The 9,740-nt window shown below is 66.3% G+C and overlaps 1 protein-coding gene across 1 annotated transcript in view; it reads right to left on the minus strand.

The window, feature by feature from the left end:
• The window catches only part of SBF1 (SET binding factor 1), a 36,491-nt gene that overhangs the window by 21,112 nt on the left and 5,639 nt on the right, over positions 1–9,740 (minus strand). Inside the window, 7 exon segments of the mRNA XM_035315053.1 lie at positions 670–778; positions 1,679–1,811; positions 2,306–2,411; positions 4,997–5,107; positions 7,794–7,922; positions 8,036–8,131; positions 8,133–8,174. Of these exon segments, the coding sequence (XP_035170944.1) occupies positions 670–778; positions 1,679–1,811; positions 2,306–2,411; positions 4,997–5,107; positions 7,794–7,922; positions 8,036–8,131; positions 8,133–8,174 (726 nt within the window).

A 9,740-nucleotide genomic window follows, 5' to 3' on the forward strand; every position in this document is an offset into this window, starting at 1 on the left:
GAAACCGGGGGCAAGCCGGATCTGAGGGAGCAGCAGGGGAGGAAAGCTGGCAGAAGAGGGACAAAGAGGGACGCAGCCCTGCTCGGGAGGCTGGGTCACCGGTCGTGGCTGTGTGGCATCAGACTCCTCAGCTGGGTGAGACGTCTCATGGAGAACACAGACACCGACGCCAGCCCCAGCGCGTACGCCACCCCGCTTAGCCCAAAGGGCGCTTCTCAGCTTGTTCGGAAGGCTGCACAAAAGCTTGTTTCAGTTTGGATCAGGCTCATTATGCTTTGACTTGATTCAGTTTCTGCACTGAAGGCTCTCAGGCTGAAGTGCCAACACGGCCTCTTGGACCAGTGCTGCCGGCTGAGTTTCCAGCCCTCGGTTAACCCAGGCGCTGCTGGCTGACTGGAGACCCAAACCCTGCCCAGGCAGCCCCAGGCAGCCCCAGGTAGCCCCAGGCAGCCCCAGACAGCCCCAGGCAGCCCCAGGCAGCCCGCCTGGCTCATGGCCAAGCTGCCCGGCCAGGACAGCACGCCGGGTGCAAGCTGGGTGCTCAGCCTGCTGAGCCGGGCACCTTTTGGGGCCATTTTCTCTCCTGGACCACTGGTACACGACCCCGCTGCTTCCCCTGGACCAGTCCCCGCGCCCAGCCCCCCGGACAGGGCATGGGGGGGTCCTCACCAGCTCCTGGGTCTCCGACTGGAAGATGGAGTGGACTCCGATAATGAAGGGCGTCGGGGTGCTCAGCACTTCCAGGAGCTGCGCAGGCAGGATGGGCACGTACGTGAAACTGCGAGCAGAAAACACCATGGCTGCAGCCGGTGGAGCCCTGCTCGGTGCCCGGCCCCGTCCTCCCCACGCAGCCCCCCCGGCGGAGCGCAGCCCAGCACCCTGCCCATCGCAGCGCTCTCCTGCCAGGAACACACCGGCGTGTCCCCGAGCTGGGTTTACGTGCTAGGACAAGAGGAGATGGCAAGCACAGCACCCTGAACCCATCCTCTCCGTTCCACGGGCAGCTGATGGTCCCCCATCTGCAGGACACAGCTTGTGGGGTGACCGCGTTCCCAGGAAAGCAGATTTTGGTCTGCCAGTGTCAGCCCTCGGGACAACACGAGTGTTAGAGCTGAGCGAGGTTTCTGAGTGCTTGTGGACACAGACCGGGATCGTTCCCTGGAGTTGCAGCCCAAGTCTGACTGAGGGAAAGGTTTCCCAGCTCAGCAATTTCAATCCGAAAGAAAGCTTTCTTTGGACTACGGACAGCCCTTCTGCGGCCTGGGAATACGGCAGGCCAGGGTGGCAACAGCACGACAGGAGCTGGCAGCCCCAAGGCCTGTCCTCCGTGGGGACGTGCGGCAGCGGGTGGGCTGTGGGCTGGGTCCCCACGGCCACCGCGTCCCCACCGCCCCAGGAGGGTGAGCGGGGGGCCAGCTGCCCTCTGCTGCTGGGGGCACCTGGGGAATTGCACCGCTGCGCACACCAGAGGCTCCAGGAGAGGGGCCGTGAGCGCAGCCAAGAACAAATCCTTCAGGTTCCCGTGCTGCGTTCACCTGCCCCGCGCTGGCAGAGCCCCAGACGCAGTTATTCACCAGCCAGGGCACGGAGCGAGGCGGTGGCAAACGGCCTGGCCGGTCGTGGCACCCCAGCTGCTCCAGCTCCGCGGAGGGCTCGGGGAGCAGGGCGCTTCCCTCACCTGTACTTGAGGGGGAACATGAGCGCGAGGAGAGCCCGGCAGGCGTCGGTGAGCCTCTGGTAGCTGCTGGAGAGGAACAGGATCTTGTGTTCCGTAAGCGCCGCGCAGAAGAGACAGAGCACGTTGGTGATCCCTGGGGACGGAGAGAAGAGCACTCAGAAACCAGGGTTGTGCCCCAGCACAGCCCGTCACACCCCACCCGGACAGATCCCAATCTCCATGTTGTGCACAACGGAGGGGCTGGCGTCCTCCCGGGAGCCACTGCGGGGTCACCCACGGAGTGCCCCCCCCTTGGGGATGGTGCTCGGGGGCCTTGCAGAGGGTGCCGAGACCCTTCCATGGGCAGCACGAGGACGGGGCAGCGTGGCTCTGCACCCGTGTCAGCCAGCCAGGCCCTTGGTGAGACCTGGCCACAGCCCTGCTCCCAGACGGGGAAGAGCCACGGCCCTTCCCCACCGAGAGGAAGGCAGAGCTGGGCTGCGGCAGGGCTCGCTCCGACGGGGCTGCAGCTGGAGCACAGCCCCCAGCCAGCACACCGGGCTGTGGAGGTGGTGGGAGCTGCAGCCCCGCGCTGCACTGGCCTTGGCAGCGGACCCGGTGAGAAGGAGGCGCGGGGAGAAGTCTCACCGAGCTGACGGAAGAGCAGGGCCACGCTGCAGCTGCTGACGGGAAGCGAGTCATTGATGGGCGTCTGGATCACCTGCCTGTCCCCCGCGCCCAGGGAGATCGTCCTCTGCAAGACAGAGCAGATGTGTCCGGGGTTTGCACCGAGCGAGGGGACAGCGCCGGCAGCAGCCCGAAGCCCCCGCACGCGGGGCCAGGACCGAGCCTTCGGCAGCACTTGCGGGAGCGGGGCAGAGCCGTGCCGCAGCTCGCGAGGGCTCTCCAGGAGCTCCGTGCCCGAGGAGCAGCTCGCCTGCGCCGTGCCCCCCCAGTGCCACCAGGCAGGGGCTGCAGCACCAGCTCAGGGCCAGCTCTGTGCAGCCCCAGGCGAGGCCACATCCAGGCAGAGCTGGCCCCTGCTCGGCTCCTGGGACAGGGGCTGGGGCGGGCACGCTGGGCACAGCCCCACGTCTTCTCCCCCGGGGCAATTTTTCCCCAAACCGCAGCTCATTCGCAGTGGTACTGGGAGGCCCTCCAGGTCCTCAGCCCCTCCCCAGAGAGCAGAGGGCAGCCCCGGATCGCTGCGCTCCTCTCTCTGCGCCTCTCCAGGGACTCGCTGCTCTGCAACAGGAGGTTTCGCCACGCGACCCACCTCCCCGCTCAGCCCCACGCAGCCGCGAGAGCTCACGCCACCGCAGCAGCCCAGGGGGCTGCCCCCGAACGCCGGGCTGGCCGCAGAGCAAGCACCCCTGACCTGCTCTGCCAGCCCAGCAGGCCAGGTTTTCACAACCCCCGGGGGAGGCAGAGCGCAGCAGCCCTGCTGCCCGGAGTGCAGCCCCACGCACGGCCGGGGCTCCGTGCCCGCGCTGGGGACGGACCCGGCGCCGCAGGCTGCGCGGCCCCCGAGCCTTCTCAGGGGAGTGAGAGGTGGCTAACGAGGAGACAGACCCGATGAAAGAAGAGGTGTGCGTACCGCTGCTTCGTCGTCCGCGTCAGGCTGAGATAGGGACAGACAGAGATAGCACAGTCAGTTAGAAACACGCAGACACGGCCAGGCCAGGGGAGACACACACACAGCCGAGGCAAAGCGGGGACCAGCGCCCTCAGAGGAGGAGAGGTGCACACAAAGCAGAAGCGGTGAATGCTACACAGAAAGAGCTCCGGGACACGGCGGGGAACAGGTGAAGCACAGGAAGGGAAGCGCCACCAACAACCTGTCCTCCCTGCAGCACGCTACTTGTCCCCATGGCACAGCTCGATCCTGCAAGGACGGGGAGGTGACGAACAACTGTGCCAAAACGCACGGCTCACTGAGCCACGGCATCTCCAGAAGCCTCCCAGCACCGAGGCCTCTCCTTGCCTTGCCCGCTGCTGACAGGCTCCACCTGGGAGGAACCAGACGGAGTCGGACAGCCCTGGGCAGCTCCTGCGGGTGCACCCGCAGCCGGACACAGCCCAGGACGCTTGGCACAGCCCCAGCCCTTGCTTCCTGCTCCCGAGGAGCGGGGTGTGACCGGCACACAGCCCTGCAGAGCTCGGCCCCCCCCGGGACCTGCAGCACCAAACTCAGGCTGGGCCAAGAAGTCAGCCCTAGGGGCAGCGCTGCCCAGGGAACCTGCGCGGGTGCGAGAGAGCGGCCGTCCCCTAGGGCGGTGGGAGAAGCTCAGCCTCCAGGCACCGAGGACCTGCAGCACAGCCAGGGCCTTGCACAGGCTCCTTCCCCTGGGCGCAGAACTGGACGCTGCCTTTTGCTGAGCAGCTGAAAGCAAAGCCACTGCAGGAACAGGTGCCACATCCGTGGCCACCTTCCAGGGGTTAGCATGGCAAAACAGCTCCAGGGGGTTACGCTGCTGTCTCCAAGTGCTTCCAGCCAGAGGCTCCAGCTGGGCGCTCTCCACTTTTTCCATCTCCTCGTCAATTAGCCCTTACACCCATCTGCTGCTCGCGTGGGCCTGCAGCCCAGCTGGCCTTCCTGGAGCAGGAGGAGCAGCACGAGAGGAACGCACAGCTCGGGGGGAAGGGGAGGGCTCCTTCTGAAGGCCTGCTCTGGGCACAAGCAAGGCTGTTGCTCCTCCAGCCCTGTCCAACAATCGCAGATGCCGGCCATGCACGGGCACAAGCCAGTGGTTTGAGAAGAGAGCTCCAAGCCGCTCATGTAGCCAACAGGAGCCCTGCTTGGGTTGTCTGCCTCGAGCTGGCTCGTCCCGGCTCTCACAGACGGCCTGTGACCAGCTCTGGAGCAGCTCTCCGTGCAATCAGACAGGCCTGAGCGGAGGAGCAAGACCTCCCTGGTGCAGGGGCGACCGCAGACCGTGGCAGTGGTTTGCACAGCCGGCTCTGCCACTGCGCAGCTGGGGTCAGCCCATCCAGCGCTCCCCCCCCCGCAGGGAGCCACCGCAGAGCTGCTTCCCCACGGCAAGCGAAGCAGCGAGATGGCCTCAGCCGGCCCAGGAGCTGAGCTGCTCCAAATCACGGAGCTTCGTTGTTTCTCCTCGCAAGCGCTTGGGAAGGCGCTGCGGGCCCTGTCAATGCCGTGCCAGCGGCAGTGCCAGCTCGGCAGCAGCCAGCAGCCCCAAGCAGCCCGGCTCAGCTCGGCCCAGCACAGCGCCCAGGACGCAGCCGAGGGGCACATCCCGGCCCCGCGCCCCCGCTCTGCGGGAGCCGCGCGAGGCAGAAGCACGGGGAGGTGGGAGAGGGCGCGGGCAGGCTACCCACCTGGGCTCCGCCGGTGATGGGGATGGTACACGTCAGGAGGTTCCCGATGACGTTCTCCAGGGACACGCTCAGTCCGTCCACGTAGATGGTGTAGATCAGGCCCAGGCTGTTCTGCAGAGGGAAGCACAGCGTGGCTCAGCACCGGCGCGGGGGGCAGACACGAAGCAGAGCAGCTCAAGGACCTCCAGCCTGGGCACCGTTCCCTGCGCCTCCCAGCGCCTGTCCCGGACAGGAGCGCACCCCAGGACAGCCGAGCCCGGGGTGCAGTGCTCGAGGTCTCCCCTCGAGCTTCCCGCGGTGAGTCCTCGTCGGCGGGGACGGGACATGCAGCCCGTGCCCAGCCTGCTCCCAGCCCGCAGCACCTTCCCGGCACGGGGCTGCCCCAGCGGGGCTCAGCCTGAGGCTGGGGCTCACGGGCCCCACAGGCAGAGGGGGAATTCTCCAGCACTCCTGGTCCCTGCGGAGTCTAACCAAGCCTCATAAAAACCCCTGGCAAGGGACAGGGAGGGGTCCCCTTGGTCACCGAGGGCTTGCTGAGGCCAGGCACTGCTCTTCTGGCTGCACACGGCGAGGAGCCGGTGCCAGCTCCTGCGCAGGGGCACAGGCACGGGGCAGTGCTCAACACGTCCTCTGCTGGGACACGGAGAGCTGCTGTGATACCCGGATACAAAACCAGGAGGTCGAGGAATTTGTCTTCAGGGCACGCTGTTTTTTCCTCTCCTTGTCAGCAGCAGGAGAGGACACCGCCGCTGGGACGGGCGCTGAGTGAGAAGTGAGTTCCCATCCCTGCCTGCCCGCGGACACACGGACACACAGACACAGACACAGACAGATGGACACAGACACACGGACACACGGACACACGGACACACGGACACACGCAGCTCTGCTGGCCACGCAGCGGAGGGAGCCGGGACCACGACCCCAGCCCAGCCCCGCGCTGCCCCAGGGGTGCAGGACGAGGTCTCGGGCTGTGCACAGACCCCTTCAGGGATGGGAAGGGGCCGGGACAACTCGAGCCGAGTGCCGGGGAAGTAACGGGCTGCACTTCAGACTCAGTCGTGAAATTCAGCCGCTCAACCGAAGGCCAAACCGCGAGGTTTGACCTGTCCCCCTTCTGCTGGGAGGGGCAGGGAACAGCAAGGTGAGCAGCAAACGTTGCTGAGAGCAAAACTGCCGAACACCTGCAACAGCGACCCAGCTCCGGGGGCCCTCACAGCTCCCCGGTGACATTTCTGACTTTCTTGTCGTAGCTGATGGGGGACAGAACCCAGGGCCCAAGACCACGGGACCGCAGTACTCCTGCAGCGAACCTGCCCCCCCGAAATCACCCAGGTGGGTAACTCCAGCGGCTGAGTGCTGAAATCAAGCGGCCAGGCGAGCAACGCAAACATTGCTCAGCCTCCCAGTGAGGGCAGCGGAGCAGAGCGGGCAGGTAGGCAGACACCGAGCTGGGAGCCGTGGCAGCCAGGCTGCAGGCGCTCTCGCAGGAAACGTCTGAGGTTGGCAATAAGTGAGCTGACCCACTTTCCCCCAAAAACATCCCCGAGGTGTTTTCATCCCAACAAGCCTGCTCCTGCCCCGTGCGGCAGGCACGGCGGCCTGGCTGACCTCGCTCTGCCCTCCCAGACCCCAGCCACGAGCAGCTCCTGTGTTTTGGGGGGTCTCAGACCACGGAGGGTGGACATGGCAAAGCTCACCCCCGACGTGAAGACGAACACAGGATGCAACTGCTCTCGGTGAGGGGAATGGGTTTGCGTCCCAGCTCCCGTCTGCTCTCACGCTCCCTCCTGTCCCGGTGCCCTCACCAAAGGGTCTCTGTTTTCCTGCCCCCCCCCGGCCTGACTCATGCTCAGATGCCTTTCCCAGCAACACGTCTAGGTACGAGGCGCCTGGCCTGCCTTGCCATGAAGGTGCTCGAGCGTGGCCCAGGCTGCCCCGAGACGTTGCAGTCGCTGCACCTCTCAAACCCAGCCGGACACAGTCCTGGGCGACCGGCTGCAGCTGGCCCCGCTCCAGCAGGGGTTGGAGCAGACGTCCCGGCAGGACGTCCCTGCCAGCCTCAGCTGCCCTGGGGTCCTGCGAAGCCCGAGGTCTGTTTGAAGCAGCCCCAGGCTGAAGAATGCAGCGATATTTTTCCCTGTCATTATTCCTGCCGGGAGGGCGCAGTGGCTGCACACCCTGAAGGAACACCCCGTGCCCACGAGGCAGGCTGAGAACAAGGGACTCAGGCACGGGGCAGCCACCCAGAAGTGATAGCCTCACAGCAGGAGGGAAAAGAGGAAGAATAGAGCCCAGCCTGCTGGAAAATGCCACCCTCCACCAGCCCAGCACCTGGGCTAGCAGCGGTCACTGCCCGACCACACCGGCCCCACCGGAGAGCTGCTGCCCCACACGTGCAGGGCAGAGCTTTAGGAAGCTGCCAGGTTGCAGCCCGTGCCCCCCCCAAAGCTTTCCCAGCCACATCACGCAACGAGTTTGAGGAAAACACAGATGGCCAAGATAAAGGCTGTACAGGAACAGGCTGTGCTTCATGGTTTTTGCATTAACAAAACTGGGTCGAGGCCACCAGCTGCCCGGCGCAGCCGTGTCCCTGGTTTGCTGCCCTGCAGGCAGACGCTGGGGTTCAGCGCGCTGAGCGCGGCGGTGCCGTGGGACATGGCACGGGGAGAGGGCTGGGCTCTGGCCGCACATGGCGCTGGGGGGCTGCGTGGCCTCCTGCTGCTCCCACAGCCTGGAGGTCTTCACTGAGGTTGCTCTTCCTTGGCTCCCCTCTCCCGGATCGTTTCAGACTTACCCTGAAGACCTCCGCGTGGTCCAGCCGCGACACCAGCACCAGGCTTTTGGGAGCAAAGAGCTGCGCCGGCTGAACAGGAGATGACGACGACTCTTCCTCCTCCTCTCCATTCCTGGGGTGGCTCTGAGGCTGCGGAGACACGCGGATCAGCCACGTCAGGCACCCTTCCCTCTCCCCCATCCCCAACACGGGAACACCAGGAACCCGCAGCACCAGGCACCCTCCCCGGCAGCCCGCGGTACCTGCGCGCTCTCCACGGCCTCCCAGAAGGTGAAGCAGGCGCAGTAGTGCCTCTCCGAGTTGATGTCGGTCAGCACGGCCACAAAGAAGGTGGGGGGGGTTCCTCTCCGTGAAGAGCTGCCAGCCACTGGGCTGGCAGAACTGCGAGAGAAAGCAGGGGAAGGGGGTCAGGCGGCGGGGCCGGGGGGCTGCACGCTGCCCCGCGCCCCCGCGTCGCGCCGGGAGCTCGCTGCGGTAACGCATCGCCGAGGGGCACGCAGGGCTCTGCCAGCCCCAGCAGCACACGAGCAGCTCTGCGCCGGGGGGAGCCCTGCCAGAGCCCCTGCCCTCCGCAGAGGCAGCTTGGAGGCATCCATGGAAGGGCAAGGAGCGCCGGGACCTGCTGCCACCCTGAGCCCGTCCCAGAGCTGGCACGGGGCTGGGGCTGAGCTGCGCATCGGGAGCGGTGCCTGCAGGATCAGCACCGGGCTCTGTGCAGCTCCTCCAGATGGGGTGAGGCCGGGGTGGGGGGTGAGGCTGGGCTGGGGGGCTCAGCTGGGGCTGCGGGGCTCAGCTGGGGCTGCAGGGGGAGGCTGGGGTGCGGGTGTAGGGCTCGGGGAGGGGGCACTGCTCCCACGAGGCCGGGAGCACCGACCTGGGCTGCTCTGGGCTGCAGCCATGCTCCAGCGTGAACCAGGCTTGGCTGGTTCCTGGGGACTTCCCAAACACCCTCCCGGGCCCGGCGGGTAATTCCAGCCCCAGAACTCCCCGCGGGGTTTCAAAATCTCAAGGGATTTTTCTGCATTTCTTCTCCTCAGCATCCGCGTTTGGCTGGCGCACGCTGCAAAATTCCCGGTAGTTTCGGGACCCCACAGAAAGTGCCTGGAGAGCAGGAAAACGCGGCAGCTTCTGCGGCCACAGCCTGGCAGCCCCAAGGACGAGGCAATTTCAGCAAAACGGGGGCTGAGAGCGGGCAGGCCACAGGGCCGGACGGGCAGAAACGCCTGCTCCAGCCCTCGCTGCTGAAAGCTGCCTCCAGCCCGGTGCAGTTTGCCAAGCATTCGCCGTTCTCCATGCTCCATCCTCATGCTCCGTGCCCCGTATCACACCCCACGTACACAAGCACCCTCCGGCACGCATCCGCCCGTCCTCTCTTACACAGCACGGGGTGGCCGCAGCTCTAAGCTGGGAATCAGCCCCAGCTCTGCCGTTTCCAGCTGCCCAGGAGTTGGCAAGGCAGCAGGACACAGCCGGGCCCTGCCACGTCCCCCTAAAGCCATGCCTGGGGCCTCTCCCTGCCACCCGGCCCCAGCAGCGCGCACAGCGCCGCTCTCCCCGGTGGGTTCCTCACCTCACCGGGCTCCACGCCGGGCGCCCTGCCCCGGCTCGGCACTAACGCTCCCTGCACATTACAGACGAGGCTGAAGCACACAACGGCTCGCAGCCCGAAGGAGCTGGCTGCCCGTCCCACCCAGCAATAGTGCCCACACACCCGCACGGAGGAGGACGCGCTCTGTGGCTGCAGTGCTAGATCTCCCCGTGGAGACACGCACGTAAGAGCCTGGGGTCGAGTGAGCCATTTCTCAGGGCTGGGGATGAGCCATCTGCTTCCCCTGGACGGCTCCCCTGGGAGAACGCCGTGAGGACACCACCACCACCACCACCACCACCGCCACCACCGCCACCACCACCACCACCACCACCACCACCACCACCACCACCACCACC

Source organism: Oxyura jamaicensis, chromosome 1 (assembly GCF_011077185.1).
Source record: "Oxyura jamaicensis isolate SHBP4307 breed ruddy duck chromosome 1, BPBGC_Ojam_1.0, whole genome shotgun sequence".
Lineage (NCBI taxonomy): Eukaryota > Metazoa > Chordata > Aves > Anseriformes > Anatidae > Oxyura > Oxyura jamaicensis.